The following is a 16,682-nucleotide window of genomic DNA, read 5'->3' as shown; positions in this document are numbered from 1 at the left end:
AGGTAATCAAAGTATTCATATTTTAGTATATTTTGAAATGTATATATTACGTCAATTTTGTTTTATGAGAATGAAGTATCAAATCATCTTAGATTAATATAAAATTTGATATATATAATCTAAGATATATGAATTTTCAATCTAACGGTTGAATTTTCAAAATTCACATTTAATATAAAGTTATTAAGCGGTGTAACACTTAGTAAAAGTTACACCGGTGTCGTTTGAACCCTCCTCATATATATGTATATATATATATATATATATATATATATGTGTGTGTGTGTGTGTTTGTGTGTGTGTGTGTATGTATGTGTATGTGTATGCGCGCATGTACGTACCCGTGCGTGCATCCGTCGTGCGTGAGTGTGCGTGTGTTTGTGTGTGTGATTTGAATACATAACAAAAAAAAATGTTTTTCTTGTCAACATATACAATGCAAATATGTTTTTAAAGGTTCAATTATATTTTTAATTTTCTTATTTTTATTGATCTATAATTTTTATATCTTTATTTTAAAATAGAGAATTTTAGTCTTCATATTTTTAAAATATGAAATTTTAATACTATTATATTTATTCATTATTAAATTTTAACATTTTCTGATGATTTGATATACGTGTCATAAAGGGTTAAAAAATTAAAACAAAAACATATAAAAATATTTTTATTTATATATATTTTAACAAGTAATAAATAATTATTTTATTAATAAAAATTTTATTTGCATATTTTTTATTTTTAAATATTATGTTACTAAATGTCACATCATTAAATATTAATAAATATTAAATTTTAATAATAAGTAAATATCAATTTGACAAGAGAATCAAAAATTTATATTTTTAAAAATTAAAGGATTAAATGTTTCTATTTAAAAATAAAAAAAAATTAAAATTATGAATGAATGAAAATATAGAAATTAAAAATGTAATTTAATTTTTTATTATATATATATATATATATAATTAAAATATAAGCGAGAAATATATTTTTATTGTGTATCAAGCACAATCGAAATGTATTTTTATTGTGTATGGGAGCGGGGTTGGGAGGCGTTATGAGTAATTAGGTAATTTTTTTTTTCTGAAAGTAGGGTGAAATTATTAAAAAGGGGTGGAACAAGATTTAAAAGTAAACATTTTTTTTAGCTCGACCAAAATCTACAATATCTTTTAACCTGAAATGTTTTCCTGAGATCTTGTATCAATTTTTTTCTTTGGTTTGAAAAATTGAAAGTTGAAACAAGTGGAAAAAAGAAACGTCAAACCTTATCTAGTCCTCGAATTTTCTACCTTAATTTGTGGTTAATTATATACATAGATATGGTTAATTTTATTTTCAAAATGGTTAAGAGTAAAATAATAATAATCTATCGAAGTTACAATAATTATATTAAGTTTCTAACACAAATCCATGTGCATTTTACCTCAATATTTTTGTTTTACAAGTGTTTATTAGAATTGACTGTCACATATAGTTAATTACATGTTTCAATATGTTCCACATATGATTAAAAATAAATGAACGTGATTAACTGATTATATACAATTATTGATGTGGTTAATTTATTGAAATGTTTAATGATAGTTAACTTTGTATTATTAGAAATTAACTTTATTTTACAAATAAGTAATATTAACCACATTAATAATTATAGACAATTATATTTACTTATAACTACATATAAATTAAAATTAATTATATTTTTTCATATAACTAATCGTATATTTTATAGAAACTAAAAATAATTATTACTCTATACTAATAAACACAGATTACAATGTTAAAAAAAATAAATAAATAAACAAAATCATACCTTACTCATTTTACTATAACAAATAACATTTAGACTTAGAGAACTTACAAAGAAGAAATAGACATCATTACATTTTGAGTTTTAACTTTTGAAAGAAGAATGCCGAGAAGACTTTTACGCCAATCGATATTAAAAAAAAAGATCTTCAAACATTTTTCAGTATTAAAATGCGCCCCAAATAAACCCTACCAACATTGATAATCAATGAATGGATAACAAAGTTATTTTTCACCTATTTCCATTTACAATTCAACCTCTCACATAAATTGAGACGCGTACAGACCACAAACCAAAAACACCATGACTTCACATGATTTGTTTACTTAATGTCTCTCATTCATGTCAGTGGTGACGAAAGCGAGATTTGAAACAGTTCCAAGTAAAGACAACTATGCACGCAAGAAGGTACGAGTTACGAAAGATCAAACAAAAAGGTACGAGTTACGAAAGAACAAACACGACTATTCAATTAATATAAGAGAGACCAATTACTAGGAACAAGCATTTGACAATGAATTACCCTCATACCAGACTCAAAAGCATGCCCACCATATTCAACTATTACTTACAATTTCACGATTGCCCCTTAAGTTCAACAAGAAACACAAGTCTGATACGCGAACATAAGTCAACACAAACAAAATAGTCAGTAACATAACTAGCAACTATAGATGACTTAAACAACATTGGAATTTGAAAACTCATTCAAACGCCCATTGGTTTTCCCGGCGAACTTCTTCCTCTTCCTCTGGGGTGAAGTCATTCTTGATGTTGAATGTCTTGCGAATTTCCTCAGGTGTCTTCCCCTTAATCATGTCTGCTACAGTCTGGCAAGTAAGGTCCAATAGGCTCTTGATGTTCAAGTAGTTTGCAGCCTGAAAATGAAAATTTCCATAACACATCAAGTAACTAATAGCACAGCCTTAATTCACATAAACACAAGTATATCAGAGATTATAATATACATGAATCGCACACACACAGAACTGAGCACCAAAAAACTTGATATTTAACGGCAAAAAATACATCCAAATGATACACACAACACTACAGGACGCAAATCATCATGAACGTCCTGTAGCATTATTCATTGAACAATGAATATATTTTTTACTGTGTAAATACATAAATTACTTTACTTTAATTTATTTATATTCATAAACACATAAAATTTTTCCTTAATAGGTAACACATTAAGTATATGTTCATTGAACAATGAATTTAACTACACCGTAACCATAATAGGTATAAACAATATATTCATTGAACAATGATGAATCAAGAGCAGAGAGGCAACCGTAGTTTTACACAACACAATTTTCATGAAATTCATAACATAAAAACACATCCCATAATCGATCATGGACAAATGAATTTGCGTAAACAGAAGAGCTTATACACCCATAAAGTTAAAATCAGTATGACACACCTTGATACTTGCTTCAGAATATTGTGTAATCTACCAAACATAAACTTACTAGGAAAAACAGAACTCTGCTCGTAATCAATTTTTCAGTCCATATTACACATCACAATCTTACAAATTTCAAGCCCTGCATGTAACTCACTAACGAGATCATATCATATAAAAGTTTAGTGTATTTTAAATTGAAAAGACCAAAACGGCAATAAGGACCAAAACATCGAGGATTTTGACATCTCTAAAGCCACATTTATTTCCACCCAAAGATTTTAAGGATTCCGCAACACAAACAATTTCAGAAACACCAAAACATTAAAAAATTAAGGACTATGGGGCCATCAAAGATTAAACAAACATCAACGATTCTGGAAACACCTCGACGTTATCAAACTCTCAAAAGTCACATTCACTTAACATCAAAGAGTTCAAAGACTCCACAACCCCAGTTTAAAATCTCGTTCGCACTCCTCTCTCATAATCCGACACCACCGTCTTAACCAAAAACCACCAAAACAAAATCCAAATCCAAATTTCACGCTTAAATAAACAAATAAGCGAATCGAAACCTAAACCCAAGTCAAAACACCACAAAATCCAGAGAAGCAAAACAAACCGAAATCCCCAATCCCAAACCCTAAACAACAAAAGCCCAAAATAGATTCAGAAAAAAAAAAAAAAAAAACTCACCAAAATAAGATCGAAGAGCGTGGCCTGATCGACCTTAACAAAATCAGCATCCCAGGCCTTAAGCTCGTCATCAGTGGGCTTCTCATCGTTATTGGTGGCCTCAACGTGCTTCTTGCAGTACTCGATGACCTTGGCGAGAATCTTGCTGGTAACATTGGGAAGAGGGATTCCACTGTCGGCGCAATCGTCCTCGATCATGTGCTTAATCGTCTGCGACTCCAGCGCCACCGCCTCCTCCACCTCGAAGGCCTCGCCGTCGGAACTCTTGAGCGTGATCTTCTTCGACGCCATGCCCCAAATCGCAAATCCCTAACCCTAACTTTTTCCCTCTATTCGATTGGGTTCGCTTCGTTTTCTGAAGTGAAACGCGACTTGTAATGTGTGTTACAGCTTCGATGGCTCCTCTATTTATAGTGCTACTAGAAGCCTGTACTGTGGGCCCCACCTTTCCGTCTGACCTTCCGTGGCTATCATTCATTGGCTTCCACGATTTTGCTGTACTGTACTTTTTTTATATAATCTTTTAAAGATAAGATATTAAAAATTGGATGAAGAGTTATATATTGATCTCTTTTTATCATTAATAAGATCTCTTATATTTTTTTTAAATATGTGTAACATTATACAATTTAGAATAAGTTATTATTCTTCATTACTGATTAAATTTTTTATGTGTATATAAATATTAATAAGTTTAATAAAAATATAAATTTGTTAAAAATTTCTGATAGAAAATTTTTTACGAAAAATTTTATCAAAAATTTTCGACAAATTTATATTTTTGTCAAAAATTTAATACTATAATACACTTTTTAATGTCTCTTGTTTGAACTCTTCCGATGATCGCTTTTTTTGAAATTTATAAATATTATTTTTAATATTATAAAGAATAAATTTTATTTTTATTTTTTAAAAAAAATTTCTTTAATTTTATCTTTTTAAAATGACTTAAATATGTTTTTAATCCTTATAAAATTAATAAGTTTTGATTATAGTTTCTGTAAAAAAAATTCATTTTTTAAAATTAGAATTTTTATTTTTAATTCTTATTTTTTATGTATTTATTTATGTGTATATAAATATTAATAAGCTTAATAAATTTTTGTTTATGTATTTACACTATAAAAAATAATAAAATTATACAATAAAAAATTATTAGTATAGTAAATTTATTAATTCTTATAAAAAAAATATTTAAAAATCATACTTTACGATGATTATAAAGTTTGACTTTAACTTAAATGCTTTTATATATTTATTGACTTAAAAATCATAATTCAATTTGATATAGAATATTTAAATCATAATTTATTTTCCCAAATCCGTATAAGTGATAATTGAGGTTTAAATTATGTAAAAGATAAAGGAATTTGATTTGGATAAGAGATAAAAAGAAAATAAAGATAATTAAAAGAGATAAAATAGAGAATAGTTTACCGAAAATATCAGAATTTTTTCATACAATCATAATGAGATGAACAAATTAATTTAAATAAGAAAAACGATTGGAAAATATATAAAGGAATAAAAAATGATGAAGAAATTTAAATAAGGAAATCAAAGATAAATAAAATAAATATTTGAAGAAAAAATGAATAAAATTTGCATTAGGAACATAGTTCACTATGTGAGAATTAAAAATTTAAATGAACTTCTATTTGAGTTTTCTTTTTCTCTTCTCAGACTTGCACTACAAGAAAAATCATAAATTTTTTATGGAAATTTTTTTACGAATATGAATCTGTCAGAAAATATAAATTTTCCAATAAAAAATTTTTTACGGATATTTCTGTCGGATTTATATTTTCGTCGAAAAGTTTTGATAGAATTTTCTATCAGAAATTTTTCGTCAGAAATTTCTAACGGAAATATAAATGTCGAAAATTTTTTATAAAAAATTTTTGAAAGAAAATTTTGTCGGAAATTTCTGATGGAAATATAAATTTATCGGAAATTTCTGACAGAAAATTTTTTACGGAAGATTCCATCGAAAATTTCCGACGAATTTTTATTTCTGTCAAAAATTTAAGACCATAACACACTTCCTAATGTCCCTTGTTCGAACTCTTCGGGAATTCGATGATCACTTTTTTTGAAATTTATAAATATTATTTTTAATATTATAAAAGGAATAATTTTTATTTTTATTTTTTAAAAAATATTTTTCTTTACTTTTATCTTTTTAAAATGACTTAAATATGTCTTTAATCTTTATAAAATTAATAAGTTTTGATTTTAGTTTATGTAAAAAAATTGTTTTTCATTTTTTAAAATTGGAATTTTTATTTTTAATTCTTATTTTTTATGTAATCATTTTTAACTACTTTTTATTTTTTTAAAAAAAATATAAATAATTATCTTAGGTATCATCTATAACAATTATGTATTATTATCATATTGATATTTAACACCTCTAAAAAAAATTTAGCTTTTAAAATAAATATTATTTATCTACCTTAAAATAATCAAACTAGTGAATTTATATTTTAGAGGGATGAAAATCAAAGAAAAATATTTTACTCATTTTACAAGTACAAAAAAATCTTTATAAATCTTACAAGGATGAAAAAAAATTACAAAGACCAAAATCAAAATCACTGATCTTATAAGGACTAAAATATATTTAAACCTTCTAAAATTAATATTTTCGATCTTAACAATTATTTTAAATAAATAATATTTATTTTTAAATATTTATAAAATACTTAGAGATGTTAGTATATTGTCTTTAAAATTATAGTAAGAAAGTTCAAGTGTGAATATTTTCATATTTGTGTGTTTCATGAGTTTTCTATTAAATAATTAGTGCATATATTAGTTTATTTAACATAAATAGTAGTTTTAGATTTTAGAAGAAAAAACAAAAAAAATTTATTTTCTAGAAGTAATAAGCTTAAAATTACACACACACACACACACACACACATATATATATATATATATATATATATATATATGAGGAGGGTTCAAACGACACCGGTGTAACTTTTACTAAGTGTTACACCGCTCAATAACTTTATATTAATTGTGAATTTTGTAAATCTAACCGTTAAGTTGAAAGTTCATATCACTTTATATGTGTATATCAAATTTTTTTAAAATTGAACAATTGGAAAGTAATCAAAGTGTTAATATTTTAGTATATTTTGAAATGAATATATTACATCAATTTTGTTTTATAAAAATGAAGTATCAAATCATCTTGGATTAATATAAAATTTTGTGTATATAATCTAATAAATATGAAATTTCAATCTAACGGTTGGATTTACCAAATTCACATTTAATATAAAGTTATTGAGCGGTGTAATACTTAGTAAAAGTCACATTTAATATATATATATATGAGGGGGGTTATAATTACACCAGTATAAATTTTACTAAGTATTACACCTAATCTTATTTTTTATGTATTTATTTATGTGTATATAAATATTAATAAGCTTAATAAATTTTTGTTTATGTATTTATACTATAAAAAATAATATAATTATACAATAAAAAATTATTAGTATAGTAAATTTATTAATTCTTATAAAAAAAATATTTAAAAATCATACTTTACGATGATTATAAAGTATGACTTTAACTTAAATACTTTTATATATTTATTGACTTAAAAATCATAATTCAATTTGATATAGAATATTTAAATCATAATTTTTTTTAGGTTCGTTCCTGGAGTATCCACCGCCGACAGCAGTGACTAATCTCCTCGCTACGTTGGAGGCACCTCAAAGGGTGGGATAGCTGGCCCCAAGATTTAACGCGGCTGCATACACAAGGCAGGATTCGAACCCCTGACCTTGCTTAAGCGTGGATCAACCCCATACCGCTGAACCACACGCTTGGGGTTATTTAAATCATAATTTATTTTCCCAAATCCGTATAAGTGATAATTGAGGTTTAAATTATGTAAAAGATAAAGGAATTTGATTTGGATAAGAGATAAAAAGAAAATAAAGATAATTAAAAGAGATAAAATATAGAATAGTTTACCGAAAATATCAGAATTTTTTCATACAATCATAATGAGATGAACAAATTAATTTAAATAAGAAAAACGATTGGAAAATATATAAAGGAATAAAAAATGATGAAGAAATTTAAATAAGGAAATCAAAGATAAATAAAATAAATATTTGAAGAAAAAATGAATAAAATTTGCATTAGGAACATAGTTCACTATGTGGGAATTAAAAATTTAAATGAAATTTTTTTTTCTCTTCTTAGACTTGCACTAGAAGAAAAATGCAAATTTTTAATGAAAAATTTCCGATGGATATTTCTGTCGGATTTATATTTTCGTCGGAAATTTTTGACGGAATTTTTCATCGAAAATTTTTCGTTGAAAATATAAATCCGTCAGAAATTTCTGACAGAAAATTTTTTACAGAAAATTCTGTCAAAAATTCTCGACGAATTTATATTTCTGTTGGAAATTTTTGAAGAGAATATGAATTCGTCGGAAATTTCCAACGGATTTTTGTTTCCGTCAAAAAATTTAAGACCATAACACACTTCCTAATGTCCCTTGTTTGAATTCTTCAAGAATCCGATGATCGCCTTTTTTGAATTTATAAATATTGTTTTTAATATTATAAAATGAATAAATTTTAATTTTATTTTTTAAAAACTATTTTTCTTTAATTTTATCTTTTTAAAATGACTTAAATATGGTTTTAATCCTTATAAAATTAATAAGTTTTGATTTTAGTTTCTGTAAAAAAAATTGTTTTTCATTTTTTAAAATTGAAATTTTTATTTTTAATTCTTATTTTTTATGTAATCATTTTTAACTACTTTTTATTTTATTTTTTAAAAAGATAAATAATTATCCTAGGTGTCATCTACAACAATTATGTATTATTATCATATTGATATTTAACACCTCTAAAAAAAATTTAGTTTTTTAAAATAAATATTATTTATCTACCTTAAAATAATCAAACTAGTGAATTTATATTTTAGAGGGATGAAAATCAAAGAAAAATATTTTACTCATTTTACAAGTACGAAACAATCTTTATAAATCTTACAAAGATAAAAATTAAAGAAAAAAATTTACAAAGACCAAAATCAAAATCACTCATCTTATAGGGACTAAAATATATTTAAACCTTCTAAAATTAATATTTTAGATCTTAACAATTATTTTAAATAAATAATATTTATTTTTAAATATTTATAAAATACTTAGAGATGTTAGTATATTGTCTTTAAAATTATAGTAAGAAAGTTCATGTGTGAATATTTTCATATTTATGTGTTTCATGAGTTTTCTATTAAATAATTAGTGCATATATTAGTTTATTTAACATAAATAGTAGTTTTATATTTTAGAAGAAAAAACATAAGTTTTTTTATTTTCTAGAAGTAATAAGCTTAAAATTACATATATATATATATATATATATAGGGGATTATAATTATACCGGTATAACTTTTACTAAGTATTACACTGTTCAATAACTTTATATTAAATGTGAATTTTGTAAATCCAACCGTTAAATTGAAAGTTCATATCACTTTATACGTGTATATCAAATTTTGTTAAAATTGAACAACAACTGAAAGGTAATCAAAGTGTTCATATTTTAGTGTATTTTGAAATGAATATATTACATCAATTTTGTTTTACAAAAAAGAAGTATCAAATCATCTTGGATTAATATAAAATTATGTACATATAATCTAAGAGATATGATCTTTCAATCTAACGGTTGGATTTACAAAATTCACATTTAATATAAAGTTATTGAGCGATATAATACTTAGTAAAAGTCACATTTAATATATATATATATATATATATATATATATATATAATGTGACTTTTACTAAATATTACACCGCTCAATAATTTTATATTAAATGTGAATTTTGTAAATCCAACCGTTAAATTAAAAATTCTTTACTCTTAAATCATATATATAAAATGTTATATTAATCAAAGATGATTTCTTATAAAACAAAATTAAATCTGTCAGAAAATTTATATTTTTGATGAAAATTTTTTTGTAGGAAAATCTATATTATTGATGGAATATTTCTGACAAATTTATATATGTCGAAAATGTAAGAGCTGGTTTTAAATTTGATATGAAAATATTATGATATAATTAGATAAGATTTTTTTAAGTTAGTATTTTATTAATGGTTGATAATTAGAAAAAAAAAACAAGGATAAATACATTTTTTGAATTTTATATGTTTGATTTAAGATAATTTACAAAATAACTCTTGGTAAAGTTATTCCGCTCAATAACTCATAGTGTGTGTTCAATTTCATCGATCCAATTAATTGTTAAATTAAAAGTTATTAAATTTTACTAATAATTAATATAAAAAAATTAATTAGCTTTTGAATAAATTATTTGCTAATTAACAATATAATTGAAACATTAATTATTTTAAATTATTTAACTAAAATCTTATTGACAATTTACTATATGATCTTAATATTTTTGTATAACTAATATTTGGTTTTAAATTTGATATGAGAATATTATGATATAATTAGATAAGATTTTAAGTTAGTATTTTATTACTGGTTGATAATTAGAAAATAAAACAAGGATAAATACATTTTTTGAATTTTATATGTTTGATTTAAGGTAAATAAATATATTAAATTAATTAATAATTTATTTAAAATGTTAAAATTTAATTTATAAGTATGTAATAATTAAATATTTATAATTTTATAAATTATATTATCATTATAAATTATAAAATTAAATAATTTAAATTATAATTTTAAATAGAAATAAGTAGATGTTAATTATAAAAGTAAGTACATATAAATAAAGAATAATTGAATATATTATTATTATTATTATTATTATTATTATTCATAATATAAAATTATTATATATTATTATTATAGTACAAGTATGAGTAGGGATGGCAAAAATACCCGCACTCGCTGGTATCTGTGGATAAAATCCGCTACGGATAATAAATGGATAGATTAACTGGGTACCCGCGGATAATGAGGACGGATAATTTTTTACCCGTTTATAAATGGGGCGGGGGTAGGTATGATGATATCCATACCCGCGGGTACCCATTTGATATTATTTATTAAATATCTTAATTATCCTTGTACCACATAACCCTAAAATTACACTCTCTCATCTTATAGAATTATGTTGGATGTAATTTGATTAATTTTCTAGCTTTGATTAAACTAATAAGATTTATGTATTTTAAGTTGTTTACTTTCATTTGGAATTATGAGATTGAATTATTGTAGCTTTGTGATGAGACTTTAACTTACTTATGAGATTGATGTATTTTAAGTCATTGATTATCTTGTATTTTTATTATTATTTCAACAAAATTAACGTTAAAAAAAGTTCAAAATTAACATTGAATTGTTATTTTTAATATTTCAATGACATTAAAATATAAACATAAAATTATTTGTAATATAATTTTTTAAATTTTTTTAATAATTTTATAAATATCTATGGATATCCGAGGATATCCGTGGGTATTCAAGAAATTCATGGATACCCGCGCAGATATGGGGTGGGTATGGGGCCAATTTTCATTCAGCGGGGCGGGGATGGGTTTACTATTACCCGCCCCCATGGGGCCCCATTGCCATCCCTAAGTATGAGATTGTATATTTGAGGATGACTTAAATGAATTAATTTGTACAAGTTATATTGACAACATACATATACATTTCGGTAACTTACTCATCAGAACTTCACAGTTAAGCGTGCTTGACCTGGAGTAGTATAGGGATGAGTGACCTTCTAGGAAGTTTCCCAGAAATTGCGTAAGTTGTAACAACCCGATTTTCACGGATTGTGTGAAGGCCCAAAGCCCAAAAAGAGTTATGTAGTAGCCCAGAACGGGTCGTTCCCAAATTGGAACGAGACGTTCCAAACTACTAAAACGAGGGTGATTTAGTAGCCCAGAACAGGCCGTTCCAAAATACAAAAATTGTCTACAAATTTTAGATGGGAACGAGGCGTTCCAAACCACCAAAAAAGCCTATAACCCTAGTTGGGAACAGGCCATTCCAAATATAGTCTTTATGGGTTAAATGCAACCCCAGAACGGGCCATTCTGGTTTGAGAACGGCCCGTTCTGGTTGTGAACTTTGCACATAATGTAAGAGTCCAGAACGGACCGTTCCAGATTTGAAACGAGCCGTTCTAGCCACTTCTGATGCTTATAAATAGAGCGCTCTGACACTCCCAAAAAGCACACATTTCAGTTCTGACTTCTTTTCCTTCTACATTCTCTGAAGACCGAGGGGAACCCAGAGGAAGAGACCAATCAGATCCTGCTCTAGTTTCAGCTACAGCTTATCGAGGTACGAGGGAAAATGGGAGATTTATATGTAGAGCTACATGAGGGAATTGGGTAGAGAAAGAGTCCCTTAGAATTATGGGAGATTTATATGTAAAGTTACATGAGGGAATTGGGTAGAGAAAAAGTCCCTTAGAATTATGGGAAATTTTATAATTGTTTCTGTTTGAGGAATTGATGATCCCATTAAATTCTGTATGTATTGAGGATTAGAAATATATATTTAATTTGTGAAAATGATGATCTGGAAGAGAGAACGAAATTGTAGAAAAGTGCCTGTGAGTTAGGTTTTGGAAAAATTGGAGGTTTTACTATTTGATTTAATATTGTATTAAATTGGTGGATTTATTGGGTTTTATATTACTTTACAAATATTATTATATTATTGTTATAGATGTGTATTCATGGTGAATTGCTTGATGGGTATGTGAATCATTATATTGTGTAGACTTATCTGTATGCAATATGGAATTTGAGTTATGAAATGAGATGTGTGGAATGTGAATGAGATGTGATTGTGGATCCTCGTACTGATGACCAAGGGTGAGCACGGCCCTAGGCTGCTAAAAAGGGTAGCATGACCTTGGCATAGTGTTATGTTAGGGGTGAGCACGACCCTAGGCTGCTAAAAGAGTAGCGTGACCTTGGCACAGTGTTATGTCAGGAGTGAGCACGACCCTAGGCTATAAAAGGGTAGCGTGACCTTGACATAGTAATATTTGTGATGATTGTGATTGTGATGCGATTGTGGTTCCTCACTCATATGACCAGGGATGAGACGACCCTAGGTAAGTGATGATGCTACAGGGATGGCGTACCCCTGGCATAGTGTGGGATGAGTGAGGCAATTAATACGTGTCACTTATGTCTAGAGTGGCACGACCTTGAGGTGGTGTGACCATTGACATAGTGTTAATTGCAAGATTTGTGATAGATTGGTATGATTGTGAAATTGTGATGTGAATATGATGCATATGATTGATAGAATTAGAATATATGGATATGCTTGTAAAGACTTCATTAATTGATGAGTTATGATAAGATTATGTTGTGTTTTTCCTTGTGTTATTTACATATAGATGTTTTCTTTTCTCACCGTATAATTTGTGAATGTTTTAGGTGAGGAAGATTCGGCTTTGAGTGACATCTAGAATGTCAACTATTGAATTGTGGGTGTGCTCTGGTATTGTGACATCGGGGCAGAGAATTTCTAGGATATGAAATTTTTATATGAATTTGGAGTTGTAGTTATTATTTTTAAAAACAAGTTGTAAACTCTTATATTTTATTTTCCAAATTTTATTCATGTTGGACATTGAAGATCATTTGTGAAGGTTTTCATGTGAACCCTTTTACCAATACGTTGAAAAAAAATTATTTCCTTAATTTAATTACGTTATTACGATATATGTGTTGGGATAGTAAGGGTGTCACACAAGTATGGATAAAACACGCTAAAAAGTGAAATGTCGTGAAATAGAACCCTTGAGAGGCCAAATATGAAGGCTGTTACATTAATAAATTTATTAAAATTAAAAAAAAAATTATAATTTTTGACAGAATTTTTCGACAGAATTTTTCTTCAGAAATTTCTTACGGATTAAATTATTTTCGACAGATTTTTTTTCCAACGCCATTTTTTTCGATGGATTTAAATCCGTCGGAAAAAAAATCCGTCCGAAATTTACCCTTTTCTGTCAGAAATTAGCATTTTTCTTGTAGTGTTGAGAGTTGTTGAGAGCTATGTGATTGAACCGTGAAGGAGGAAAAGCAAGTTGTGATGGTGGTGAGGTGTTACCTTAGAAGCTCAGGGTTGCTTCTTCTCCCCCTCCCTCTTTCCTTCATTTAAGTAGCTAAAGCTCTTCTCCGTTCTCTTCTTCTTCCTCAGAGAGCTTGAAATTGAGGTGAGGGAAGCTAAACTTGTTTTCTATGAAATTGTTGCAAGAAAACGTTTGATTCATAGAAATTCTGACTAGATGGTTGAATCTTGAAGGAAAAATGAGTGTGTTGAGTTGGGCATTCTTGATGCATGTTAACGTGAATTGATGATTTTGGTAAAGTTATTATTGCGTGTTGTTTTGTGGCTAGAAATGAATTGATTTTGATGCATATGTGTTTTTTATACTATTGCATGTTAGGATTGTTTGGGTTTTAGGTGTGGAGAGCCAAAATCACAAAAAACAAAAGTGGTCTCTATCATGAAACCACTAAGCGGTTTAGAAACTGTTGATCACCTTTTTGCATCTTGGAAATAGGTGAGTCTCTAGAAGAAAACCATTGAGCAGCTTGAAAATCATTGTGTGTTTTTTGTGTATTGGAAATAAGTGAGTCTCTATTAGGAAAATTGCTGAGCAATTTAGGAATCATTGAGCACTTTTGCATATGGAAAATAAGGGGTGTCTCTAAAAGAAAATCGCTGAGTAGTTTAGAAATCGTTGAGCGTTTTTTGGATACCAAAATTAAGTGTGTTTTTAGAAAGAATCTGCTAAGCGATTTTGGAACGAATGAACGGTTAGGTGCTTTTCAAATTAGACTTTGTTGTCTTAATAAAAGTTGTAGCCTTGGATGTTAGTTTTTCAATGTCTTTAGAATCAGCTAAAAAAGAGGTATAAAACTCCAATTATGACCATTTTAGTGAGCAAAGGTCAAGCTTCAACATTTAGCCAACTGTTCCAATTTTTATAATTTTCAATATGATAGATGATGAATTAAAACCTGAGTTCTTCATAAAATTTGTAGGAAATCTTTATGTCTTTCATAAGAGTAAAAGATGAGCATGATAGGAGTAGTAGAACTCCCTATGAACTATTTTATGTGAAGGTTGTCATTTCATAATAAATGATTTGGTTAAGTTGTATTAGTTATTGAAAGATAATTAAGTTGTAAGTTGTTCTAGTTGCTTAAGTTGATTTATGACGTTGTTTTCTTAAGATGTTAATGTTGTAAAGATGTATGTTGTTTAAGTTGACATGATATAAAATTGAAAGTTGAGTCGAGTAATATGTTGTGAAATTGCGTAGCTATGTTAGAATTTTATAAATAATGTTGATGTGTTGTTGAGATGCATGTTAATCATATTGTTGTAAATGAGTTATGGTGATGGTGATATGAGTTGAAAAGTTGTGCTGATTGAGTTGTTGTGTTGAAAATTATAGTGAGCTACTGTCTTGTTGAACTGTGTTGACCACTTAGGACTAGAAAAGATATTTTCAAAAGTTGCATATCCCATTGTGTAGATAATGTGTTGTGGTGCTCCAAAAGCCCAATTTGTTGAAAAAATCCTTTTTGGGATGTTAACCCTTAAAGTGGATACTGTGTTGTCTCTCCTCTAGGACTATGTTGGTATCGTGTGTGGGCAAGGTCGAGACACACATGTATGAAATGATCATAGTTTAGGGGTCAAGTCAAACTATATTGATTACAAGTGACAAATTGAGTAAAATACGAAGTCAGAAACTTAGTTCTTAATCGAGTATTGGAAGGTTGTCATATTTGGAGGATAGTTGGTGGGTTAATCCCACTGGAGGCTTAGTTAAGTTAGTTATTATCGTGGTAGGCTCGTATCCAGTTATAATATCCTGACATCAATACTATACTTCCTTATTTAAGTGGCAACATTCAAAAAATGGAGTTGTTGTGTTGTGGATTTATATCCAATTTGTTGTTGATCTAACAAACCCGAAAAGATCATCCTGTGTTGTAGGAGATCTCCTAGTTGAAATGCGTGATGACGCATATAGTTGTTGTGTTGAGCATATGATGTGTTGAGTTGATTATGTTGTCCATATATTGTGTTGAATTATGATAAAATGTGATTGTGTCGAATCAAAGTTGCATTATGTTGATCTGTGTTGTATACTATGATGCTTTATTGTTGTGTTATCAAAGATGAGATGATAATGTGATGTTCCTATGTTGTATATAAATATAAATAAATAAATATATATATATATATGTGTGTGTGTGTGTGTGTGTGTGTTGTTTCTTTTTCCTAGCTTACCCTTACGTGTTTCCATGTAGTTTGGACTATGATGATCATACGTGGTATGAGAGTTGTGACACCCATTCTAGCCCAATACATGTATAAAATGATATAAAGAAATGTTACTCCAATATGGGTAAAATAGTTCACATCTCCAAAAGAAAATACATTTCCAATATCCAATCAATTTAAAATAAAATTTAGAAAGCAAATAAGTTCGTAAATAGTTTCAAAGGAAATGTAAAAACTCTAATTACAATAAAAATTAAAGTCTTAGAAGACCCTTGCCCCAATGTCACACTATCAGAGCACTCCCATGACTTAATTATTGGCGCCTTGAATGTCACTCATGTCCACATCTTCCTCGCCTAAAAACAACCACAAACGTACGGTGAGAAAAAAAGATATTTATATAGAAAATATATCACGAAATTCCATGA

The 16,682-nt window shown here is 27.5% G+C and overlaps 1 protein-coding gene across 1 annotated transcript; it reads right to left on the bottom strand.

The window, feature by feature from the left end:
- Positions 1-2,260: 2,260 nt before the first annotated feature.
- LOC109794994 (SKP1-like protein 1A) lies at positions 2,261-4,321 on the bottom strand. The gene is made up of 2 exons (XM_020354389.3): positions 3,930-4,321; positions 2,261-2,694 (listed from the first exon to the last, which is right to left on the bottom strand). The coding sequence occupies exons 1-2, from the start codon at positions 4,218-4,220 to the stop codon at positions 2,521-2,523; spliced, it is 465 nt and encodes a 154-aa protein (XP_020209978.1). The 5' UTR covers positions 4,221-4,321; the 3' UTR covers positions 2,261-2,520.
- Between the last annotated feature and the right edge of the window lie 12,361 nt (positions 4,322-16,682).

Source organism: Cajanus cajan, chromosome 5 (genome assembly GCF_000230855.2).
Source record: "Cajanus cajan strain Asha chromosome 5, NIPB_CcT2T_4, whole genome shotgun sequence".
Classification (NCBI taxonomy): Eukaryota; Viridiplantae; Streptophyta; class Magnoliopsida; order Fabales; family Fabaceae; genus Cajanus; species Cajanus cajan.
This window is presented reverse-complemented; position numbering and strand designations above follow the sequence as displayed.

Excerpts from the sequence above, each read along its gene's own strand:
- LOC109794994 (XM_020354389.3), bottom strand. The coding sequence starts at position 4,220 with ATGGCGTCGAAGAAGATCACGCTCAAGAGTTCCGACGGCGAGGCCTTC. Across the intron at positions 2,695-3,929 it reads CGCTCTTCGATCTTATTTTG|GCTGCAAACTACTTGAACAT; the intron begins GTGAGTTTTTTT and ends TTTCATTTTCAG.